This window comes from Lithobates pipiens, unplaced genomic scaffold (genome assembly GCF_037356315.1).
Source record: "Lithobates pipiens isolate NorthernLeopardFrog02 unplaced genomic scaffold, aLitPip1_a1.2 Scaffold_11, whole genome shotgun sequence".
NCBI lineage: Eukaryota > Metazoa > Chordata > Amphibia > Anura > Ranidae > Lithobates > Lithobates pipiens.
The window spans coordinates 1,998,196-2,024,416 of NW_027507696.1; the positions used below are offsets into that span (position 1 = coordinate 1,998,196).

Here is a 26,221-nt window from a genome sequence, read left to right on the forward strand (position 1 = left end):
CACACACACACACAGTATACACACACAGAATACACATACACACACTGAAAAGGTACTGGAGAGACGGGGCAGCTATAATCTTGGGATCTTTAAAAAAACACAGATTTTTACATACTGTCCCTGGTTTTATTGAGGCTGGCATCCCTGATGGGGCCCCTTGGTGGCATGGGGCCCTCGGGCAGTGCCCAAGTGCCTGAATGGTCAGTCCACCCCTGTTTTGGGGACATGTGTGGGGACATGTGTGTATTAGGGACATGTGTGGGGACATGTGTGTTTTGGGGACATGTGTGTTTTGGGGACATGTGTGGGGACATGTGTGTTTTGGGGACATGTGTGGGGACATGTGTGTTTTGGGGACATGTGTGTTTTGGTAGTAAAAAGCTGTAAAAACAGCTCACACTCACTGATTACCAGCCGCCTGCAGTGATCTGCTCTCCTCTCCTCAGCGACGACTTCCGTGTGAGGAGAGGAGAGCCAATTGCCTAGCAACTGGCTGTTTGTTTACATCACATGATGGCTGTGATTGGACACGGCCATCATGTGATCAGGAGGGCAAATCACAGAGCCTCCCTGCTGATCCGAGATGCGCCGTGTCTGGGTGACACGAGCGCATCGGGATCGCGCGCTGCTGCACGGGCACGATCCCCCTCCTTCTGAAGGACGTTCCTGAACGTCCAGTAAGAAGGAGGAGGCTCCCACCCGGCCGTATATATATACATTGGCTGGGTGGGAAGTAGTTAAACTAAATAATAATAATAAAAAAACGCTAACAGGCAGGGTTTTCATGACAGATGAGATCCTAACGGTTTTTCTGTCATTAATCCTTCCCCATGCCTATCAGCGGTAATGCATACTGAGCTGTGCATGCAGAGCTCAGAGTACTTTTTTTTGCATCTGCTCTGTGTTGTGGAAGAATGGGAGAAGATATGATAGCTGACAGCGCATTGCTAGAGGGCATCCTTTGACTGGTAAGTCTGTCATAGTATGCTAGTGTGCAGAGCAACTAACCCCTTATGCCATAAACTTACAGGCCCATTAAAAATAAAAAATAAATCAGTGGAATTTAATACTAGTGATGGCCGAACGGTTCGCCCGGCGGTCGTTTCGCGGCGAATTTCCGACATTCGCGGTCCGCACGTTCGAACGCCTTTTTCCGTCGTTCGCCGCGGCGGACTTACGTGTTTAATGTATACAAGAACTTTAACCTTTGGTGACACGTTTATCATGTGATACAGGACAGCCAATTGAGACATGACAGCACATGGACACTTGTACATTCCCCCTAACCTATAAATACACCCGATCCGGTGGCCATTTTACATTCTTTCTTCTGTTAAGATAGGGACAGGTTCCTGTGTGGAGTAGGGAGAGATAAACCACTAGCTATTTGGTACACAAAAGTTCTTTTCAGGACTGGTATAGGTGTTAGGTGTTGATAGGTTTGCTGTGCTGCTGATTCTTGCAGCAGCCTGAGTGTCTTTTGTTAGTTTAGAGAAAGGGAAAGGACGGTGTATGCTACAGGGACAGCCAGATTAGTCTTTCATCATCATCATCATCATCATCATCATTAGCTGTTACTATCAAGGTCCACAAAAGAGCTGTTCCAGTAACCACTAATCGTTCTCTTTTTTTGCCAATTTGTATAGGGACAGGAAGGAAGCAGTGTTGTCAGGCAGTGAGGGTAATTTTAAAGACTTGCTGTTATTATTAGTTCCACAAAGGTTCTTTTCAGGACTGGTATCAGTGGTACAGTAATAGGCTTGTACATGTATAATATTCTTTCTTCCAAATATAGAAAGGATATTATACTTGACTGCTGCCCTTCTGCTGCAGTCTGCTAAACATTCACAACTCACTTGTTCCACAAAAGTTCTTATAAGGACTGGTAACTTGGTATAGGGTGCTACGGTACATAGGCTTGAGTGCGGTACAGTCTGCTGTTCTGTAAGGACCGCTATCGGTCCACAATAGATAGGGTTGACGTGCACCACTGCTGACCGCTGCCCTATACTGCAGCAGTCCTTCAGCGGTATAGGGACTGACGTACAGTCTGCTAATCACTAACACACAACCTGCTTGTTCCACAAAAGTTCTTATAAGGACTGGTAACTTGGTATAGGGTGCTACGGTACATAGGCTTGAGTGCGGTACAGTCTGCTGTTCTGTAAGGACCGCTATCGGTCCACAATAGATAGGGTTGACGTGCACCACTGCTGACCGCTGCCCTATACTGCAGCAGTCCTTCAGCGGTATAGGGACTGACGTACAGTCTGCTAAACACTAATACACAACCTGCTTGGTCCACAAAAGTTCTTATAAGGACTGGTAACTTGGTATAGGGTGCTACGGTACATAGGCTTGAGTGCGGTACAGTCTGCTGTTCTGTAAGGACCGCTATCGGTCCACAATAGATAGGGTTGACGTGCACCACTGCTGACCGCTGCCCTATACTGCAGCAGTCCTTCAGCGGTATAGGGACTGACGTACAGTCTGCTAAACACTAATACACAACCTGCTTGGTCCACAAAAGTTCTTATAAGGACTGGTAACTTGGTATAGGGTGCTACGGTACATAGGCTTGAGTGCGGTACAGTCTGCTGTTCTGTAAGGACCGCTATCGGTCCACAATAGATAGGGTTGACGTGCACCACTGCTGACCGCTCACCTATACTGCAGCAGTCCTTCAGCGGTATAGGGACTGACGTACAGTCTGCTAATCACTAACACACAACCTGCTTGTTCCACAAAAGTTCTTATAAGGACTGGTAACTTGGTATAGGGTGCTACGGTACATAGGCTTGAGTGCGGTACAGTCTGCTGTTCTGTAAGGACCGCTATCGGTCCACAATAGATAGGGTTGACGTGCACCACTGCTGACCGCTGCCCTATACTGCAGCAGTCCTTCAGCGGTATAGGGACTGACGTACAGTCTGCTAAACACTAACACACAACCTGCTTGGTCCACAAAAGTTCTTATAAGGACTGGTAACTTGGTATAGGGTGCTACGGTACATAGGCTTGAGTGCGGTACAGTCTGCTGTTCTGTAAGGACCGCTATCGGTCCACAATAGATAGGGTTGACGTGCACCACTGCTGACCGCTGCCCTATACTGCAGCAGTCCTTCAGCGGTATAGGGACTGACGTACAGTCTGCTAAACACTAATACACAACCTGCTTGGTCCACAAAAGTTCTTATAAGGACTGGTAACTTGGTATAGGGTGCTACGGTACATAGGCTTGAGTGCGGTACAGTCTGCTGTTCTGTAAGGACCGCTATCGGTCCACAATAGATAGGGTTGACGTGCACCACTGCTGACCGCTCACCTATACTGCAGCAGTCCTTCAGCGGTATAGGGACTGACGTACAGTCTGCTAATCACTAACACACAACCTGCTTGTTCCACAAAAGTTCTTATAAGGACTGGTAACTTGGTATAGGGTGCTACGGTACATAGGCTTGAGTGCGGTACAGTCTGCTGTTCTGTAAGGACCGCTATCGGTCCACAATAGATAGGGTTGACGTGCACCACTGCTGACCGCTGCCCTATACTGCAGCAGTCCTTCAGCGGTATAGGGACTGACGTACAGTCTGCTAAACACTAATACACAACCTGCTTGGTCCACAAAAGTTCTTATAAGGACTGGTAACTTGGTATAGGGTGCTACGGTACATAGGCTTGAGTGCGGTACAGTCTGCTGTTCTGTAAGGACCGCTATCGGTCCACAATAGATAGGGTTGACGTGCACCACTGCTGACCGCTCACCTATACTGCAGCAGTCCTTCAGCGGTATAGGGACTGACGTACAGTCTGCTAATCACTAACACACAACCTGCTTGTTCCACAAAAGTTCTTATAAGGACTGGTAACTTGGTATAGGGTGCTACGGTACATAGGCTTGAGTGCGGTACAGTCTGCTGTTCTGTAAGGACCGCTATCGGTCCACAATAGATAGGGTTGACGTGCACCACTGCTGACCGCTGCCCTATACTGCAGCAGTCCTTCAGCGGTATAGGGACTGACGTACAGTCTGCTAAACACTAATACACAACCTGCTTGGTCCACAAAAGTTCTTATAAGGACTGGTAACTTGGTATAGGGTGCTACGGTACATAGGCTTGAGTGCGGTACAGTCTGCTGTTCTGTAAGGACCGCTATCGGTCCACAATAGATAGGGTTGACGTGCACCACTGCTGACCGCTGCCCTATACTGCAGCAGTCCTTCAGCGGTATAGGGACTGACGTACAGTCTGCTAAACACTAATACACAACCTGCTTGGTCCACAAAAGTTCTTATAAGGACTGGTAACTTGGTATAGGGTGCTACGGTACATAGGCTTGAGTGCGGTACAGTCTGCTGTTCTGTAAGGACCGCTATCGGTCCACAATAGATAGGGTTGACGTGCACCACTGCTGACCGCTCACCTATACTGCAGCAGTCCTTCAGCGGTATAGGGACTGACGTACAGTCTGCTAATCACTAACACACAACCTGCTTGTTCCACAAAAGTTCTTATAAGGACTGGTAACTTGGTATAGGGTGCTACGGTACATAGGCTTGAGTGCGGTACAGTCTGCTGTTCTGTAAGGACCGCTATCGGTCCACAATAGATAGGGTTGACGTGCACCACTGCTGACCGCTGCCCTATACTGCAGCAGTCCTTCAGCGGTATAGGGACTGACGTACAGTCTGCTAAACACTAATACACAACCTGCTTGGTCCACAAAAGTTCTTATAAGGACTGGTAACTTGGTATAGGGTGCTACGGTACATAGGCTTGAGTGCGGTACAGTCTGCTGTTCTGTAAGGACCGCTATCGGTCCACAATAGATAGGGTTGACGTGCACCACTGCTGACCGCTGCCCTATACTGCAGCAGTCCTTCAGCGGTATAGGGACTGACGTACAGTCTGCTAAACACTAATACACAACCTGCTTGGTCCACAAAAGTTCTTATAAGGACTGGTAACTTGGTATAGGGTGCTACGGTACATAGGCTTGAGTGCGGTACAGTCTGCTGTTCTGTAAGGACCGCTATCGGTCCACAATAGATAGGGTTGACGTGCACCACTGCTGACCGCTCACCTATACTGCAGCAGTCCTTCAGCGGTATAGGGACTGACGTACAGTCTGCTAATCACTAACACACAACCTGCTTGTTCCACAAAAGTTCTTATAAGGACTGGTAACTTGGTATAGGGTGCTACGGTACATAGGCTTGAGTGCGGTACAGTCTGCTGTTCTGTAAGGACCGCTATCGGTCCACAATAGATAGGGTTGACGTGCACCACTGCTGACCGCTGCCCTATACTGCAGCAGTCCTTCAGCGGTATAGGGACTGACGTACAGTCTGCTAAACACTAATACACAACCTGCTTGGTCCACAAAAGTTCTTATAAGGACTGGTAACTTGGTATAGGGTGCTACGGTACATAGGCTTGAGTGCGGTACAGTCTGCTGTTCTGTAAGGACCGCTATCGGTCCACAATAGATAGGGTTGACGTGCACCACTGCTGACCGCTGCCCTATACTGCAGCAGTCCTTCAGCGGTATAGGGACTGACGTACAGTCTGCTAAACACTAATACACAACCTGCTTGGTCCACAAAAGTTCTTATAAGGACTGGTAACTTGGTATAGGGTGCTACGGTACATAGGCTTGAGTGCGGTACAGTCTGCTGTTCTGTAAGGACCGCTATCGGTCCACAATAGATAGGGTTGACGTGCACCACTGCTGACCGCTCACCTATACTGCAGCAGTCCTTCAGCGGTATAGGGACTGACGTACAGTCTGCTAATCACTAACACACAACCTGCTTGTTCCACAAAAGTTCTTATAAGGACTGGTAACTTGGTATAGGGTGCTACGGTACATAGGCTTGAGTGCGGTACAGTCTGCTGTTCTGTAAGGACCGCTATCGGTCCACAATAGATAGGGTTGACGTGCACCACTGCTGACCGCTGCCCTATACTGCAGCAGTCCTTCAGCGGTATAGGGACTGACGTACAGTCTGCTAAACACTAATACACAACCTGCTTGGTCCACAAAAGTTCTTATAAGGACTGGTAACTTGGTATAGGGTGCTACGGTACATAGGCTTGAGTGCGGTACAGTCTGCTGTTCTGTAAGGACCGCTATCGGTCCACAATAGATAGGGTTGACGTGCACCACTGCTGACCGCTGCCCTATACTGCAGCAGTCCTTCAGCGGTATAGGGACTGACGTACAGTCTGCTAAACACTAATACACAACCTGCTTGGTCCACAAAAGTTCTTATAAGGACTGGTAACTTGGTATAGGGTGCTACGGTACATAGGCTTGAGTGCGGTACAGTCTGCTGTTCTGTAAGGACCGCTATAGGTCCACAATAGATAGGGTTGACGTGCACCACTGCTGACCGCTCACCTATACTGCAGCAGTCCTTCAGCGGTATAGGGACTAAGAGTTTTGTCACAGGGTCATTTAAAAAATGACATGCAGAGGAAGAGGCAGGCCCTTCCGCAGGGGTGGTAGGGGTAGGGCAGGAGCAACAGGCTTGAGCCAAAGTGGGAAGTTGCAGAAGGTGCGTTCAATTACTTTAAAGGATGCACCAGACTTGGTTGAGTGGCTCGCTCAGCCTTACTCTTCTGCACCCTCCTCATCCTCTCGATCTGCACCCTCTTCTTCACTCTCTGCTATGTGCACCCCCAAAGACACTACCACCAACAACACGACCACCACCACCACCACCACATACCTTCCGCTTGAGTCACTGGAATTATTTTCCGATCCATATCAAGAGGACATTTCTGATGCGCAGCCACTCTTGGTATTGGATCAGGAAGAGGAGGTAGCAACAAGCGCTACTCAGCAGTCTGACGCCAGTACCCAGATCAGCCCAAGGAGGAGGTTGGTCCCCGGTGTTGCTGCCTACTCTACTTATAGCGGTGGGGAAGGTGACGTTGATGATGACGTGTCTAGTGATGTCACGTGGGTGCCCACAAGAGAGGAAGAGGAGGGGAGTTCAGAGGGAGATATGGACCAGCAGATAGGGAGGAGAAGCAGCAATGACTTACATTGCACAGCAGGGACAAAGCAGACTGCAAATGTATCAGGAGCGAGTCATCGACCATGTACGGTCACATCTGGCGCTCCCAGGACACCGGCACATGGCTCCGCAGTGTGGGCTTTTTTTAACGTGTCCGCTGCTGACAATAGCGTTGCCATCTGCAATCTTTGCAGTCAACGCGTTAGTCGCGGTAAGCCCAATACTCACCTAGGGACGACCGCCTTAAGAAGGCACATGAGCAGCCATCACCGAGCCCAGTGGGAGCAACGGAACACACAAAGCCACACTGCAGGCTCTCACCGTCCAGCCTCGTCTTCTACTTCTCCTTCTCCTCTCTCCTCACAATTGTCCTCCACTCCACCTTCCATCACGCCAAGCTCACATTTTTCTGCAAAAAGGCAGGCTTCCGTGGGCCTAATGTTTGAGCGTAAAAAAATGATGACGCCGGATAACCCTCTTGCCCAACGGTTGGCGGCTGGCTTGTCAGAACTCATAGCCCGCCAACTACTGCCATATAAACTGGTGGACTCGGAGGCCTTTCGCAAATTTGTGGCCATTGGAACACCACAATGGAAGGTCCCAGGAAGGAAGTATTTCTCAGAGAAGGGCATCCCAGAGCTATATGGCCATGTTCAGCGGCAAGTGAATGTATCTCTGGCACACAGTGTCGGTGCCAAGATACATCTGACCACAGACACGTGGTCTAGCAAACACGGGCAGGGAAGGTATATCAGTTTTACTGCCCACTGGGTGAACCTTCTGACGGCCGTCAAGCATGTAACCCGTGGCACCCGTGTAGATTTGGTTTTACCGCCACGGATTGCATGCAGGCCTGACTCTTCTTCTCCTCCTCCTACTCCATCCTCCTCCCTCTCCTCCTCAGCTGCCTCCTCCTTTTCCGCTGCTAGCGTCTCTTCCACTGCACCGCCCAAGCTCCCCAGAACCTATTCCACATGCCAGGTGAGACGTTGCCATGCCGTGCTGCGTCTGTTGTGCCTGGAAGCAAAGAGCCACACTGGCCCGGCACTCCTTTCAGCTTTGCGTTCACAGGCAGATGAGTGGCTAACACCGCTCAATTTGACAGTTGGTAAAGTGGTGTGTGACAACGGTGCCAATCTGCTTAGCGCATTGAAACAGGGCAAAATCACGCACGTGCCGTGCATGGCACACGTCTTAAACTTGGTCGTGCAGCGATTCCTTGTCAAATACCCTGGGGTCCAGGACATCTTGCGGCAGGCAAGGAAAATCTCGGCCCATTTCAGAAGATCTTACACGGCCATGGCTCGCCTTGCTGACATTCAGCGGCGACACCATCTGCCGGTCAGACGTCTTATTTGCGATTGCCCGACGCGATGGAACTCAACCTTCTATATGCTTGATAGGCTGCTCCAGCAGAAACGTGCAGTTAACGTCTACCTGTATGAACTCTGCGAAAGAAACGGTTCTGGGGAGCTGGGTTTTTTTTCACCGCGCCAGTGGCTGCTCATGCGCGACACATGCAGACTTCTGCGGCCATTTGAGGAGATCACCAAACTGGTCAGTCGCAGCCATGGCGCCATCAGTGACATGGTACCTTATGCCTTCTTTCTGGAGCGTGCATTGCGTCGTGTCATTGATCAGGCTGTGGAGGAGCAGGAGCGGGAAGATGAGGAAGTCGCAATGCTGGATGAATTCCCAGGGGGGGCTACTCTATCTGAGACAAGTCAACAACAGGAGTCTGATGAGGAGTCAGAGGAGGATGGTGCCGGGGCGGATGAGCAGGAGCAAGAAGAGCATGCTTTAAACCTTTCTGGGATCCCTGTTGTGCGAGGATGGGGAGAGGAGAATGAAGAGGACGACATTATCCTGGATGATGAGCAGGAGCCAGGCCACCACACCGCTTCCACTTTAGTGCAAATGGGGGCCTTCATGCTCCAGTGTTTTAATAGGGACCCCCGTATAAAAAGCATGAGGGTCAAGGACCAGTACTGGGTGGCAACGTACTTAGACCCCCGGTACAAACACAAAATGGCGGAAATGTTACCGCCGTCGCAGAGGGCTGTCAGAATGCAGCACTTCCAGGCCTTGCTTCGAGAAATGCTGCATTCTGCTTTTGCGTGCGCTGGCAGAGGAGCAATTCCCACTCCCAGAGAAGGATTTGCGGGTACCAATCCAACAGCGCCTGCAAGAAGAGGCCGGTTTGAAGATGTGTTGGTGACTTCGGATATGAGGTCATTCTTTCAGCCGACCCATCGACAGGTGTCATCCGGATCCAGCATCAGGGAACGCCTAGACCGTCAGGTGTCCGACTACATTGGGTTAACGGCCGATGTGGACGCTCTGAGGAGTGATGAACCCCTAGACTACTGGGTGGGCAGGCTTGACCTCTGGCCAGAGCTTGCCCAATTTGCAATCGAACTGTTGGCTTGCCCCTCATCCAGTGTCCTGTCCGAAAGGACGTTCAGCGCAGCAGGGGGGATTGTGACCGATAAGCGTACTCGCCTAGCTCACCACAGTGTTAACTACCTCACATTTCTAAAAATGAATGAGGCATGGATCTCGGAGGAATTCAACACATGTGATCAGTAGACCATGTATATGTCTATAAACAATTTTTGGAATCAAGCACACAGACCTTCTTAATTCATTTGGCTCACTTCCCTGACCCAAAAAAGCACACCGTACTATATGCCCCTACCCTCCTCTTTGAAGAGGTTGAGCGGTGTCATATTTCTACTGGGGCTGCTTATTATGAGGGGTTCCCACCATCCCTGTGCTGTGCTGACTTCCTCCTGGGTGTTCTTATTATGAGGGGCTCCCACCATCCCTGTGCTGTGCTGACTTCCTCCTGGGGGTTCTTATTATGAGGGGATCACACCATCCCTGTGCTGTGCTGACTTCCTCCTGGGGCTGCTTACGGTGCTGCTGTCAGCGCTGTATGTCACGGAGCTGCTGTCAGCGCTGTATGTCACGGAGCTGCTGTCAGCGCTGTATGTCACGGAGCTGCTGTCAGCGCTGTATGTCACGGAGCTGCTGTCAGCGCTGTATGTCACGGAGCTGCTGTCAGCGCTGTATGTCACGGAGCTGCTGTCAGCGCTGTATGTCACGGAGCTGCTGTCAGCGCTGTATGTCACGGAGCTGCTGTCAGCGCTGTATGTCACGGAGCTGCTGTCAGCGCTGTATGTCACGGAGCTGCTGTCAGCGCTGTATGTCACGGTGCTGCTGTCAGCGCTGTATGTCACGGAGCTGCTGTCAGCGCTGTATGTCACGGAGCTGCTGTCAGTGCTGTATGTCACGGAGCTGCTGTCAGCGCTGTATGTCACGGAGCTGCTGTCAGCGCTGTATGTCACGGAGCTGCTGTCAGCGCTGTATGTCACGGTGCTGCTGTCAGCGCTGTATGTCACGGAGCTGCTGTCAGCGCTGTATGTCACGGAGCTGCTGTCAGCGCTGTATGTCACGGAGCTGCTGTCAGCGCTGTATGTCACGGAGCTGCTGTCAGCGCTGTATGTCACGGAGCTGCTGTCAGCGCTGTATGTCACGGTGCTGATGTCAGTGCTCTGTATTACGGTGCTGCTGTCAGTGCTCTGTATCTCCTGCACCCTCTTGTTTGCCTACCCTGGTCCCTGACCTTCCCTCTCCTCCATTGCCTTCATTAGCTCCATAGTCCTGAATTGTCAGAACAATTTCCCAAATAAAAAAAAAATGCTTGTAGTTATCGATCCCAAATTCACCTCATACATGTATTATGCTATTGTCCAGGTGGTGGGACTACGTGCTACCCCCTAATAATTACCCCGTGGCCGCAAATTCGACCTAAAGGTTTGCGAAATTCGCCTCCCATTGAAGTCAATGGAGCCCGCGGCGAACGGTCGTTTTCGCGAACGTTTGTGTCCGTTCGCGTTTCGCGTTCGCGAAACGTCCCGTCGGAAGTTCGTCCATCACTATTTAATACCACTCTAAGTTTCTGCACGTATAACAATATATGGAGCTCTTGGAAAAGATAAATAAAAGCAGTTAGATTAATTTTTTATATTAAAGACCATCCACTACCCAAATAAAAAAGAAGAAAATCAGCCTCCAGTCTAGTTAATTATTAATTTGAAACATCATCACTACCGCTAGTATAGGTCAGTGTTTCTCGACTCCAGTCCTTAAAGCGGGAGTTCCGCCGTTTTTTTTTTTTAAAAGCCAGCAGCTACAAATACTGCAGCTGCTGACTTTTAAAATAATGACACTTACCCGCCCAGCGCGCCCGCGATGTCCGCACCCGAAGCCGATCTCTCAATCTTCTCTCGGGTGCTGCCGCCACCATCTTGGGTATGGGAATCAGGAAGTGGAGCCTTGCGGCTTCATTTCCCGGTTCCCTACTGCGCATGCGCGAGTCGCACTGCACAATAAGGATGGTCCCCGCTGTCTCTGGGATCCGTGTGTTTCCCAGCAGACAGCGGGGGACCTGCGGAAAGGGGCGTAGATTCTGAGGAAAGGGGCGTATATTCTGAGGATATCTATGCCAGAAGTGGGTGCAGATACCTGTACTGTACAGGTACCTGCACCCCCCTCCCCCCTGAAAGGTGACAATTGTGGCGCCGGAGGGGGGGGGGGGGGTTCCAATGAGCGGAAGCTCCACTTTAGGGTGGAGCTCTGCTTTAAGGCGAAACAACAGGTCATGTTTTCAGGATTTCCATTATTTTGCACAGGTGATTTGATCAGTTTCGCTGCCTTAGTAATTACCACAGCCGTTTCATCCGAGGGAAATCCTCAGAGTCCATTCACACAGGGGGGCAACACGACTTCCAGAGAGACTTGGGAGGCAACTTGGACCCGACTTGAGTATGAATCACAGCACGACTTGAGGCCAGGGGCGGACTGACAACTCATGGGGCCCCCGGGCAATAGGAGATTATGGGGCCACACAGTATACAATCGCACAGTATACACATACATGTACACACAGTATACACAGACATGTTTCTATTGGCTGAGAAGGTACTGGAGAGGCGGGGCAGCTATAATCTCAGGATTTTTAGACCAAAAGGATGTCGGTAAGGAACATTTCAGAGACAGATGTAAAAAAAACAAAAAACACAGATTTTTACATACTGTCCCTGGTTTTACTGAGGCTGGCAACCCTGATGGGGCCCCGCAGTGGCCCAGGGCCCTCGGGCAGTGCCTGAGTGGTCCAATGGTCAGTCCGCCCCTGCTTGAGGCAACTTACAAGGCAACTTGAAGTTGCCTCCAGGACAGGGAACTTTGCCAGTGGCCAATCACAAAATAATCAGCTCTGTGGGAGGGAGGGGTTTGCCTACAAAACTATTTTTACTTCCTGGAAAGTTGCTTCAGTTAATACAGGGGATCCGACTTGGAGGCAACTTCCATTGAAATCAATGGGTACAAGTCACCTAGAAGTCGGATCGAAGTAGTACAGGAAACCTTTTCTGAAGTCGGAGCGGCTTCAGTAGTGTACATTAAGACGGATCTATTCACTTAGGCCCCTTTCACACGGGACGGATCAGTAATGATCCATCCCGTGATGATCCGCTTGTTGAGCTGGGATCGCTCCGTTGTCCCAGCTGAGCCGGCGGCGGATAGGGCGGTCCCGCACACTGTGCAGGGACCTCCCTGTCAGCTCTCCGCTCTCCTCTATGGGGATCGGATGTACACGGACCGTCTGTCCGTGTTCATCCGATCCGCTCTGCAGATGGATAGAAAAATAGGATTTTCCTCCGTCTGCAGAATCGGACAATTGCGGAGGCGGACAATAGCGGGTGTCTGCGGATGTTCATCCGCAGACACCCGCTATCCCATAGGGATGCATGTATGTCCGTATTTCATCCGCAAACGGATGGATGAAATACGGACATAATGTCTGCATGTGTGAAAGGGGCCTTACATTGATTTTATCGTGTTGCGTGACTTGAGGCAACTTGGGGCGACTTCAAGTCGGATCCAAAGTTGCCCCTGTGTGAATGGAATATCCTGCCTAGGCAGTGCGAATCACAAGCATGGCTGAACGGAAATACAAATTTTGGCATGTAATAAGGCTTCTTTCACACGGGGCGGATCAGTAAAGATCCGCCCCGTGATGGTCCGCTCGCTCAGCGGGGATCACTCCGTTGTCCCCGCTGAGCCGGCGGCGGACAGGGCGGTCTCCGCACACTGTGCGGGGACCGCCCTGTCAGCTCTCCGCTCTCCTCTATGGGGATCGGACGAGCACGGACCGTGTGTCCGTGTTCATCCGATCCGCTCTGCAGACGGACAGAAAAATAGGATTTTCCTCCGTCTGCAGAATCGGACCATAGTGGAGGCGGACGATATCGGGTGTCTGGCCCGTATGAATGTATGGCCCGTATTTCATCCGCAAACGGATGGATGCAATACGGACATACCATCCGCATGTGTGAAAGGGGCCTAAAGGTCTCCTATTCTGTGGTGTATTCAGAGGTTTGCCTATAGTTTCATTTTTAAACCGCAAGTAAAACACAGACTTGAAATAACTAGGATAATCATTTATTTTATGGTACGAAGTCCATTTATTTGAGTGCATTTGTTTCAAGTGGTAATTTCATTATTGCGAGCTGTCCTTTGTTATCTTCTGCATCAGCTCTGGGTCATTATGCTTCTTCTGGCTCTTCAAATCTTTTCTTCCCTTAGAAAGATACTGAAGACCTTATTTCAGCCTTTATTCAAGACCCATTTAATTTATTAAAATCTAATTGATTATTTCACATCTAAGAATGGCTTGGTATTATCTAAAGAACCATTCCATATTCTGAATACAATGTATGATTGGTTTTAGTATTAAAGGGAGCACATCGTGGCTTTGTATAAATGTATTCATTTTCTTTATACAGTATGTTGCAGAAAAAAAAAAAAAAAACATTTTATACTTTTTTTACCCCTTTAATGAGGTCATAAAAACTACTGCGTGATAATGTTTTACACCTTTTAGCATCCAGATAGAACTTTATGCTCATTTTTAATTGCTTTAGTCCCTTTTTTGGTAAGTTTTTAGCTCCTTTATGTGACTATTCACAGAGCACGATTTCTCAAACTGAAATGTGCACCGAATATGTCAAAACTGTGGCTCCACCCTTCTCTCTCCCACAGGGCCGGGACTAGGGGTGGGCAGGAGGGGCGGCTGCCCCTGGCGCAATGGTTTATTGCAGGGTTAAGGGGCACCCTGACCCTCACCCTAAGGGAAAGGGGGGCGCAGTTTGGCATCTTTGCCCTGGGCGCTGGATGACCTTGTCCCGGCACTGCTCTCCCACCTCTGTACCATTTTCCTTAGGTCTTAATCAGAGACAGAGTGGCTCAAAGCAGACATCTACTGTTTTAGATCACCTACAGTGAACTGGGAAGCTTTTGTTATATAGTTAACACTTCATTGTTAAATGAAGGTTGTGTACATATAGTAAAAAACAGATACTTAAAACTAATAAATTATAACTGACCCCAAACCATTATAGTGGCCACATATATAGCTATTTAGTGTGGGCTGAGAAAGCAGTGGAAGAAGCAGGCATTAACCTCTTGAGATCCGCGCTATAGCCGAATGACGGCTACAGCGCGGACCTGCTTTGCCGGTACAACGTCTATTGACATCGTCCCGTGCACGAGCGGCCTGCGAGCCCCCTGAGGGATACGCGCGGTGCACTCTGTGATCAGCGAGTCTATGAGACTCGCCTGATCACAGATCAGTTGATCCCGACCCCTTACCACATGATCAGCTGTCAGCCAATGACAGCTGATCATGTGATCACAACAGAGCCGGTAATCGGCTATTTTTCCTCCTCGCGCTGATAGCGCGAGGAGAAAAAAACAAAACCGATCACCGGCAGCCGTGAAAGGGACTTCAGTCCCGATCATGGCCAGCTCATCAGTGCCCACCTGCCCCCTGCCAGTGCCATTAGGAAATTTAGGAAACGTGCCACCCATCAGTGCCACCCATTAGTGCCACCCATTAGTGCCCATAGTGCCACCCATCAGTGCCCACAGTGCCACCCATCAGTGCCCACAATCTGCCTCAACAACAGTGCTGAACCTCATATGCCACATATCCGTGCCCATCAGTGTCTTCTACCAGTGCCCATCAGTGCCACCTATCAGTGCCCATCAGTCCCATCTATCAGTGGTACCTATCAGTGCCCATCCGTGCCACCCATCCGTGCCATCTTATCTGTTCCCATCTTTGCCCATCAGTGCCGCCATATCTGTGCCCATCAGTACTGCCTTATCTGTGCCCATTGGTGCCAACTTAACTGTGCCTATCGGTGCCACCTTAACTGTGCCTGTCAGTGCCCACCAGTGCAGCCTATCAGTACCCACCAGTGCAGCCTATGAGTGCCCATCAGTGCCGCCTCATCAGCGCATTTCAATGAAGGAGAAAAATGACCTGTTTGCAAAAATGTTATAACAAACTATTAAACATGATTTTTTATATTTTTTTTATTTTGCATCTTTTTTTGTTTCATAGTTCGTAAGGTTGAATAAAGACACCAGTCCATCCAGTTCAACCTGAGTGAGTGTCTACAATTGTCCCTATCCCTGTACATTGCACACTCACATCAGTCCCTACCCTCAAGGAACCCACAATCCAAGGTCCCCATTCATATACTAGGGCCAATTTTGGACAGAAGCCAATTAACCTACCTGCATGTCTTTGGATTGTTTAACAAAAAATAAAACTCCGAGCTGTAATTAAATACCACCAAAAGAAAGCTCTATTTGTGGGAAAAAAATTATAAAAATTTCATTTGGGTACAGTGTTGTATGACCGCGCAATTGTCATTCAAAGTGCATCAGTGCTGAAAGCTGAAAATTGGTCTGGGCAGGAGGGGGGTTTAAGTGCCCAGTAAGCAAGTGGTTAAGAAGGTGGGGGGGGGGGGGGGGGTCTCTGTCGGCATCATACAATCCTGAATAAACTGGTCATAGATGGTTGGAAGTCAGGACGTCATCTGCCTTTCTTCTGCAGCCTTAGAATCCCTTGCTTGATTTTCCAATTGCATAGCAAAGAACCACAATCCTGCTCATAAGGGACATTTTCTTTCTGCTGTACTCTAGCTTGAATATTAACTTTAAAATAAAATATTAAAATATAATGTATTTCTCATTATGGTCCCTACCAGTGAGAGAAACAGCAAGCAGTCTTGATCCTGCAGGAGATTATACTCTAAAATGTACAGGTTAGGCATTGAAGGGTCAGAGTTAATCAGAAGGAACAATGCCAAGTTTTGAGCGTTGGTATAATTCTGCCACCCCAGGGTTTGGTGTCTGGAGAATCTTTGCAATGCTATGTTATGCCTGATGGACTCTCTGACATCCAGACAATGCGGAGGTGACAAGCTCTGTACCAGAGCGCCATCCCAGAGGACGGTGCGTCTTCCCAAAGACTCTACAGCATTTCATCTCAAACTGTCCATGTAGAAATTAAGTGCAACAAGGGACACCTTCAGAGCTGTCAGAATTTCAACCCAACTATTCTGAAGTTATGTTCATTTTCGGGTTCTCCATGTAAGAAGGGGTTTCTGTTCTTAAAGTGGTTGTAAACCCTTACAACCAACTTTGACCTACAGGTAAGCCTAGATTAAGGCTTACCTGTAGGTCCAAGAAATATCTCCTAAACCTACATGGTTTAGGAGATATTTGCCGAAAAAACAGGCGTCGCTGTCTATGGCGCATGCGCTGAGCGCGCCGCAGTTAACAGCGATATGCCACGAGTGGCGGCTCCCATGCACATGTGCGGGAGTGACGTCATCGCGGCTCCGACGAATGACAGCGCCGGAGCAGCGAGACCCACCAAGAAGATGGACGCTCCGGACTACAGGGGACAGCGGTGACTTCGCTGGCTCCTGTGTCAGGTAAGTGACACATAATGGACTACTATGCAATGCGATGCATAGTAGTCCATTATTCTTTACCTTTGCAGGGAATCAAAGAGGAAGTAACACCCATCAGGGTTTACTTCCTCTTTAATGGTTAAAAGTGGCCCTCTTTCACCTCTTATGGGAGTAGCTAACAAGTTTGGATCATCAATTTTGTAGCTAGTTGTTAGTGCTCAAACTTTGACTCCGTGTCACAGTCAAGGGCCAATCTCGGAGGCCAGGGGCTATGGCAGTAGAAAGGTTCACACAGTAATCAGTAGCATAAATACACAATCACAAGGTAACGTGGGTTAACCTGAGGCGCAGAGTCTAAGCATTAACCGTTTTTCACCAGAGTCCCCGATGGTGGATGCTATTGCCAGGTGGCTGTCCACGGGATCACCCAACCAGGAGGTGAGTAAACAGGGGTCATTTAACAGATGTAGAAGGTTGGGGTCAAGCAGAAGCATTGTCAATGAATAAGCCAAATGATGGTAAAGAATGATAGCGGGTTGGGATCAGGCAGAAGAGCAATCAATGAACAAGCCAAAGGTCAGTAATGAGTGGTAATGAAGAGCTGGAAGGCAGCTGAAGCAAGATATTGCCAGGACCAGAGCACAATAATCTGGAAAACAGGAAATGCAGAGACGTAGCTTAAAGCAGTAAAAAACGGGCCAAAAAAAAACTTAGGCCCCCTGCAGGTTTATATTATAATTCGCTTATATTGTGTTAGTAATGTGCACTGCATACTAGCACATAATGACACTTAACTTTCAAACAAAGCCCTCCAGTGATGCGCTGTCATCACTTCCATCTTCCTTATGGGTTTGTTGGTTCTAGCCATTTAAAGGACCAGGCCGTGATAATGTCACTTGCTCTACATTTAGCACTTGTTGTATGCCCTGAATGAAGAGCGTCACTGCGCATGCGCGAGTGATGTCATCGGCTGTTGCAGATGTGAATATCTCCTAAACGGTTAGTGCATTTAACTTTAGCACCAACAAAGACAGAACATGTACAGCTTACCTGGAGTGGTAAGACCACGAGTGCCACACAGATCATGATTACCACCAGGAGCTGAGATGGCCATATCTTAGGAGTGACATCTCCGTAGCCCACAGTGGAGAAGGTAACAATGCAAAAATAAAATGACTTGAAGAGTGAAAGATTTTCCCCAGCTCTTTCCAAATGCTGAATGCCGCACATCCTGAAAAAGAGAGACAAAGTTAGCTTTCTCTTCTACCTACTGGAAAATAGATTTGTCTGTTTCCTAGTGAATAAAGTTGAACTCAAAAATTACCCCTGTAGTGGGGCTCTATGAGCACTACAAAAAAAAATGCTGGTTTTTGTCTATTGGACCTCTGTAGTCGCTAAGCTCTCCACCACTCCGGGTTGTGGGCAGACACTCAACATCCTTACTTACAATGCAGGCCTGCTGGTACAGACAATGGTGCAGCTGTTTTAGGGCAGATTGCAGGCGCTATTTCTAACGCTATAGCGCCTGCAAAACGCCCTGGTGTGAAAGGGGTCTAAATCTACAATTTTTTTTATTTATTTTTTGACAGGTACCTGTTCCCCCCTTTACTTCTGCTCACCTAGGTGAGCAAAGTTTGCCCTCCACCTACTGTACAACTTCCGGGGACACATCACATGTCCAGGAGACTGTGGGACCATTTAGAAAGTGCAGTGCACCTCAGGCATGCACAGTAGGAAGCCAACTGTGAAACACTAGGAAGTCACAGCTGGCATCCCAAAAATGAAGATGGCGGTGCAGGGGACCCAAAGACTAGTGAAAAAAAACAGTCCAGGTGATGACAGTGCTGGATCCCTGGGCAAACCAATCAATAATCGCTTATTGCGATTTTTTTTTTTTTTACCATAAATATGTAGAAGAATACGTATCGGCCTAAACTGAGGGAAAAAAATGTTTTTTCTTTATATTTTTGGGGGATATTTATTATAACAAAAAGTAAAAAATAATGCGTTTATTTCAAAATTGACGCTCTAGATTAAAGCTTACCTGTAGGTCCAAGAAATATCTCCACGGTTTAGGAGATATTTGCCGAAAGACAGGCACCGCTGTCTACGGCGCATGCGCAGGCGCACTGAGCGCGGCATCTTCCCAACGACGAAGATGCCACGCGTGTCGGCTCCCGTGCGCATGCGCGGGAGTGACGGCTTCGCCGAATGACAGCGGCGGAGCAGCGAGACCCACAGAGAAGATGGATGCGCCGGACTACAAGGGGACAGCGGTGACTTCGCTGGCTCCTGTGTCAGGTAAGTGACACATAATGGGCTACTATGCGATGCGATGCGATGCATAGTAGTCCATTATGCTTTGCCTTTACAGGGAATGAAAGAGGAAGTAACACCCATCAGGGTTTACTTCCTCTTTAAGCCAGCAAAATGGTCCGGGGCTGAAAGTGGTTAGGATTGGAGCTCCTCTTCAACATAATGTAACATAAGATTGCCTAAGGGCACTCACATACCGGGAAATGCACTGCTATTTTTTCAAAAGGAATCCCAAGAAAAAATATATATCTTTTAGGGTACTGCTTACTGTTTAGTCACAATCAACATTACTAAATTTTCTCCATAACATTGCAAATCTCACACTTTTAGAGTTGAGTTCCACTTTAAAACATGTATTAGCAAATGTTTGCTAAAATCGTTGCCCTATCTAGAGAGAAATGGAAGAGTAGATAAAAAAAAAAAAAAATCACAATAGGTAGAACAGAGGATTATAAAATGCAAATAAAAAATCCTATTTGCATGAAAAAGTAGAGAGAAAATAGGCAGTAAGCCAAGCTGTATGACAGACTGCTTGAGTCATGATGACTATTCTTTAAATCCAAAAATATGAAGGTAAGAATGGCAGAGCCGCGGTCACATGGCAATGTGCCAGTCACATCCCCAATCTGTCTTATTAGGCTATGATTACCTGCTCATAATAAGGGCCATTGTCGTTTGTATGGCGTGACTGCTGTAAGGCAAAATGCGTAAAAACGAGGTGGAAAAAAAGATTCCTGTTCTATATATATGCCCATCCTACAGAGGTATTGTCGCACATAATATGAAAGGGCTATTGTAATATTATAATACACCATAGGTATTAATTGAAAGATCGGGGGTGTGAATTTCGCACTAAATAATACACAAAAAAGCTAAAGTTGGGCTAAGAATAACCTAAAGGACAATACAGACTATAGCGATCAGATTCGGATATACAGTATACAGCATATATAGTATATATCTTTTAACTTAAAATTATCCAGAGATCCACTGGTCAGGAGGTGTCTGGAGAAATCACAGTGTGCCCACAGACACCCAATTGTTTGTGGCTGACATTCATTTTTCCCGGCAGTTGTATGGAGCTAATTTATTATTAGGCAACAGATTTAAATACAGATTCACAGATCATTACATGAATCTGTGCCAAGTTGCACGATTCGTTGCATGGGCGGGAGACAGATTTCTAATGAGTGTCTATGAAACTCTCTATGAACATTGCTAGCCTCTGCTGCTATAGGGATAAGGAAAATAAATGTAACGTTTGGTGTATTTTAAAGTGGTTGTAAACCCTTACAAACCACTTTGACCTACAGGTAAGCCTAGATTAAGGCTTTCAGGTAGGTCCAAGAAATATCTCCTAAACCTATACGATTTAGGAGATATTTGCCGTAGACAGCGGCGCGCAGGCGCACTGAGCGCAGCATTTTCAGAGACGGAGCTGCCGCGCGTGTCGGCTCCCGTGCTCATGCGCGGGAGTGACGCCATTGCGGCTTCACCGAATGACAGCGGCGGAGCGGCGAGACCCCACCGAGAAGATGGATGCGCCGGACTACAGGGGACAACGGTGACTTCGCTGGCTCCTGTGTCAGGTAAGTGACACATAATGGACTACTATGCGATGCGATGCGATGCACAGTAGTCCATTATGCTTTGCCTTTGCAGGGAATGAAAGAGGAAGTAAACCCATCAGGGTTTACTTCCTCTTTAAAGGCCATCAAGATGCATCAGGACTTGAGAAGTTATAATTTTAAGCTCTTTTCAGTAAGGTTTACAGCACTCAGAGACGGTATTTGCGCCGAGGTCAGAGGGGGAAAATGCAGAAATACATAGAATTAGAAGCTTACAATATCACACCAGGGGGTAGGAGGCGCCACTATAAAGAAACTATTTCGGGGGTAGAATTTAAACTGAATTTACAGAGTTACGATGCATTTATTTGACACATTTATATATAAAGAATATAAAAGTAAAACCCTGGGCAGCTTATACCACGCACATGGTGAAAAAAAAATACATAAGCAGACGTTACGTTTTATGGGAACAGTGTTGAAACAATCAATGGATCCAGAGATATTGGCAGAAAAAGTCGTGTTCAGATCTTGAATGTTCGCCACTTACCTTCAGTGGTATACATATCTGGGGGGGGATTTACTAAAATTGGAGCATACAGAATTTGGTGCAGCTGTACATAGTAACTGATTAGTTGCCATGCACAGCTACTCCAGATTCCTTCTGCTCTGGTTTTAATAAATTTCCCTCAGACTGTGTTAAATTGCATATGCCTGGCCCCTGCACTCTAAGTACATTATTCCTGAAGTCCTTCTTTAACCTCCCTGGCGGTATGATTATTTCAGATTTTAGGTGCTGAAAGCGGTACAATTATTTTGCACGAAAATTTGGCGTTTTTTATATTGTAGTCCTGTCATTTTTAGGAATAAATCACTTCAATCTGTCCAAACCAGAGTCTAGCAGACATCCCGGGTATGATAAAGTTTGAAAAATGAAATCATAAAATTATAATATAATAAATCACTATAAATAATTATACCAAATAATAATATAACAATAATAAAAATTATTCAATAATGTAATCAAATCAAAAACACAGAAATTTGCTGAGTTGCAGAATTGTCGCTGTCATTACTTTTCAGTATTTGATGACGGATCTCCCCACAAATCGCTATCGCTCAAATTCTGCGAGTGATTCTAATTTATTATCGCTGTTTTCTAGCTGGTCTAAAATCATTTTTGATGTAAAGGGACAGTTTTGGTTGCTATGGACAATCTCCAGTTTCCAAGCATAAAGAACAGTTTTTATAATATAAAACTGCATGCAGGACACTGGGCAGACCACTAGGGACAAAGGGGGTGTGAAATAATTACATACACCAATAAAATCTGTAAGATTACATTATACTGTATGTAATGTGTGTGTTTCACTTTTTGAATTTGGCGCCGTTCTCCGTCCCCGTGCGTCGCAGCGCCCGCAGGGAACGGAGATCGGCTCCATGAAAGATCATACAGCGGGGGGGGGGGGGGGGGGGGGGTTGGGGGATTGGCATCGCTGGATCCAGGGAAGAAGGTAAGTAAAGTCTCCCTGCATTCAGAGATGCGGTCCCGAGTCTGGCTCGGGGGTTACCGCTTTTGGTATAAAATCTCCACCCCGAGCCAGACTCGGGAATACCGCCAGGGGGGTTAAGGTCAACTGTGTGTAGAAAAGTATATGTATGGAACAGTTTATTTTCATTAAAGTCAATGTGCCGAGGTCTGCACGTCTATTATACTCTTGCCTGTGGCACATTCAATGGTGGTTCTAAAGGTTCAAAGTTTTTTTTTTTTTACCTTCATGCATTCCATGCATGAAGGTGAAAGCCTTCTCTGTGCGGCAGTCCTTTAGTACTAATACTTACCTAAGCCCCATTGTGATCCAGTGAAGTGCACGAGAAGTGGAAAAAAAAAAAAAAAGAGGTGGAAGGAGCGTGATCTAATGCTTGGATGAAGATAATACAATTTATTCTTATACAAAATAGATAAATGTAAATAAAAAAAAGTTTCTATGTATCCATAAAACCTGGGTTACAATAGATACACATTAGAAATTAAAAGTTTAAAAGTTAAACATGCCCATGCAAGGGCAAGTACTCAAAGGTGGGCTGACGTGTTTCGAGGGGTTCTCTCTTCATCAGAGCCTTAAAAAAAAGGGAGAAAAGTCTATACAATACGGTAGACCAACATAAAAAGGAGTGGCTAGTTGGGAGGTGTATCACATGGTAAGTGATCGGTTCTGCTTAGCTCTAGACCTGTCCACATCCCAGCGCTCTATGTGGTGTAGAGAGATGTACTGGTATTTCTCTTTTTTTGTGGGGGTCTGTAAATTGTACCTGTATCCAAGATATGAGGGAACTACAGCCTGCGTGCATCAGTGAAAAAGCGGGAGGCAGTTGCTTCTGTGGGCATTCTAAGTGCCTCTAAGTGCTATGAAAAAAGTTGTTGGCTGTCTCCATCTACATGAGACAATAGGGATCGCTGATCCCCACTTAGAATCCCCACAGAAGCAACTGCCTCCTGCTTTTTCACTGATGTACGCAGGCTGTAGTTCCCTTGGCTACAGGTACAATTGACAGACCCACACAAAAAGAGAAATACATCTCTCTACACCACATAGAGCGCTGGGATGTGGACAGGTCTAGAGCGAAGGAGAACCGACCACTTACCATGTGATACACTTCCCAACTAGCCTGTGCATATTTTGTGACTCAGCTTTTATGAATACGTAGAAACATTTTTTTATATGCATTTATCAATTTTTTATAGGAATAAATGGTATTATCTTGATTCAAGCGCTAGATCACGTGCCTTCCACCTCTTTTTTTCCACTAGGCCTTCTTCAGACCAACCCCTGGTCAGTTTAGGCAGTGGGACACGCGTGATCAACTTCTATTTTTCCTCTTTTGAAAGTACTACCACTCTACACCAACAACGCCTTCACGGGCGCAGGAGAAATTCTTGCACGAGAGCCTTGGCTATCGAGGGACTCTCCCTCTTGGTTGGCTGGGACAGTGGTGGGGGTCCTTGGCTGTGTGTGTGAATGGACACACAGAGCAGCAGCTTGGGATTGAGACTGCTCGGGTGACTCATTGCAAGCTGCTTGCTCTGGGGGCACTCGGCAGGAGGGAAGAGGAGGGAGGATTCATACTTTTTTTTTTGGAGGGGCGGGGGAGGGAAGGGTAAAATAATGACAAGCCCCAGGTGCCAGATGTGCTAGGTGCACCACTGAGTTACAGACAGAATGATTGCTTACCCTGTGAAGACAAGGCACAGAAGAGTGCAGATCAGAATGATCACCTGATTGAACATGGCCGACTGCGTCCTCTGAATAGCACGGTGAAGGTCATTCTGAAAGCAGAAAATTATTAAAATTAGCAACCATTACAATTGGGCAATAGATGCTGGGTCTTGTGGCTTCCTTTCAGTGTTTGTGCTTTAATGTAAGGCTCCTCTTGCATACTTCTACATGGCTCCTCTTAAAGAGGAAGTAAACCCTGATGGGTTTACTTCCTCTTTGATTCCCTGCAAAGGTAAAGCATAATGGACTACTATGCATCGCATCGCATCGCATAGTAGTCCATTATGTGTCACTTACCTGACACAGGAGCCAGCGATGTCACCGCTGTCCCCTGTAGTTCCGAGTGTCCATCTTCTCGGTGGGTCTCGCTGGTTCGCCGCTGTCTTAAGGCTTACCTGTAGGTCCAAGAAATATCTCTTAAACCTACACAGTTTAGGAGATATTTGCCAAAATACAGGCACCGCGCACTGAGTGCGCCGCTGTCAACGGCGATATGCCACGAGTGGCGGCTCCCGTGCGCATGCGCTGGAGTGACCTCATCGCGGCTTCGCCAAACACCAATGTCCATCTGTCAATTTTCTGTACTTGGAAGTGCACAGCGGCCAGAGCAAAGATGAAGTTACACCAAAGCTAATCCAGTCGGCGTCTGAGCTGAGAGACTTCTGGTTCCTCTGTGATGGTTGACATATGCCACTGCTGTGGTATTGTCTGACTAAATCTGGAACAAATTACCCCACAATTGAGAGGTATAAAGGTGAATAGATAATTGAATTTCTTTGTGCTCCAGTAGGCAGCGGTAAAAGCCTCTTGTATCAAAATGAACCCTGTGTTCCCTAATGAAAGGCAGAAAAACAGGCAGTCAACATCTGCCTAAGCAAGGGAAATACAAATACAACTAAAGCTGCGGTTTAATCCATTTTTTTTTTTTGTCTTCCCAGGTCTTTCCTCATCACCTCAATAACCTTTATGTTCTCATTACATACCTTATTTCGGACCCAGTGGGTCTATTTGCTTCACTATGCAATTCCGGCAGATCACAGCTGGTTGGATGGACCCGCAGGGTGCTGTACATGGCTTCTTGAAAACATCACAGCACATTTTCTCTCAAGACCCTCAGCCTTGATAAAAAAACAGCAGGCTGGTTCTTGGGAGAAATTATGTACATACAGGGGCGGACTGACTATTGGGCTACTTGGGCACTGCCCGAGGGCCCCATGCCACTAGGGGGCCCCATCAGGGTTGCCAGCCTCAGTAAAACCAGGGAAAGTATGTAAAAATGTGTTTTTTTTTTTTTTTACATCTGTCTCTGAAATGCCCCTTACCGACATCCTCTTGGTCTAAAAATCCCAAGATTATAGCTGCCCCACCTCTCCGGTACCTTCTCAGCCAATAGAAACATGTCTGTGTATACTGTGTGATTGTATACTGCGTGTGTGTGTGTTTGTGTGTGTGTGTGTGTGTGTGTGTGTGTGTGTGTGTGTGTGTGTTTGTGTATACTGTGTGGCCCAATAATCTCGGATTGCCTGGGGCCCCATAATCTCCTATTGCCCGGGGGCCCCATGAGTTGTCAGTCCGCCCCTGTGTACATATCAAAATGCCTTGATGGGCAGATGTCCATCTAGAGGAATGGGCATTCCAAGGCAGACTGTATTTGCATGCAGGCCATTCTAGTTGACACCCACACGTGATGCTAAACCTCAATGATTGAAGGAACTGAAATCCAGTAAATGAAGAGGCTAGCTGATGCTAGATGTCCTCTAGCTAGGAATATAAGCAGGCTCCACCTGACTAACTGCAGCTTCTAATGCACTCAAGGAATAAAAGACTGGAGTTCAGCTTTAAAGTGGTATTAAAGGTTCAGCTTTAAAAAAAATAAAAAATAACATACATGTCATACTTACCCGCTCTGTGCAGTGATTTCGCACAGAGCAGCCCCAATCCTCTTATCCTTGGGGCTCCTCCCCTTTGACAAGTGCCCCAAAATAGCAAACTGCCTGCTATGGGGGCACTGCATGCTCTCTCCTGGACCCTGCTCTATGCTTCCATAAAACACATAGAGCCACGGCTTGACCCATCCCTGCTCTCTCCTCATTGGTTCACTGGCTGTAATTGAGCCAATGGCTCCCGCTGCTCAGCTAAGTATTGGGGGGGGGGGACTATGAAGGGAGCAGCACACCTAAGGTTTTTTTTACCTTC

At 47.5% G+C, this 26,221-nt stretch overlaps 1 protein-coding gene across 6 annotated transcripts in view; it reads right to left on the reverse strand.

Annotated features, from left to right (window-relative positions):
• The window catches only part of KCNT1 (potassium sodium-activated channel subfamily T member 1), a 586,129-nt gene that overhangs the window by 115,625 nt on the left and 444,283 nt on the right, over positions 1-26,221 (reverse strand). For all 6 annotated transcript variants that reach the window (XM_077468093.1, XM_077468101.1, XM_077468120.1 and 3 more), the window contains 2 exons: positions 23,981-24,075; positions 17,914-18,094 (listed from right to left, as the gene is read on the reverse strand). In XM_077468093.1, the coding sequence (XP_077324219.1) occupies positions 17,914-18,094; positions 23,981-24,075 (276 nt within the window). The remainder of the gene's footprint in view (positions 1-17,913; positions 18,095-23,980; positions 24,076-26,221) is intronic.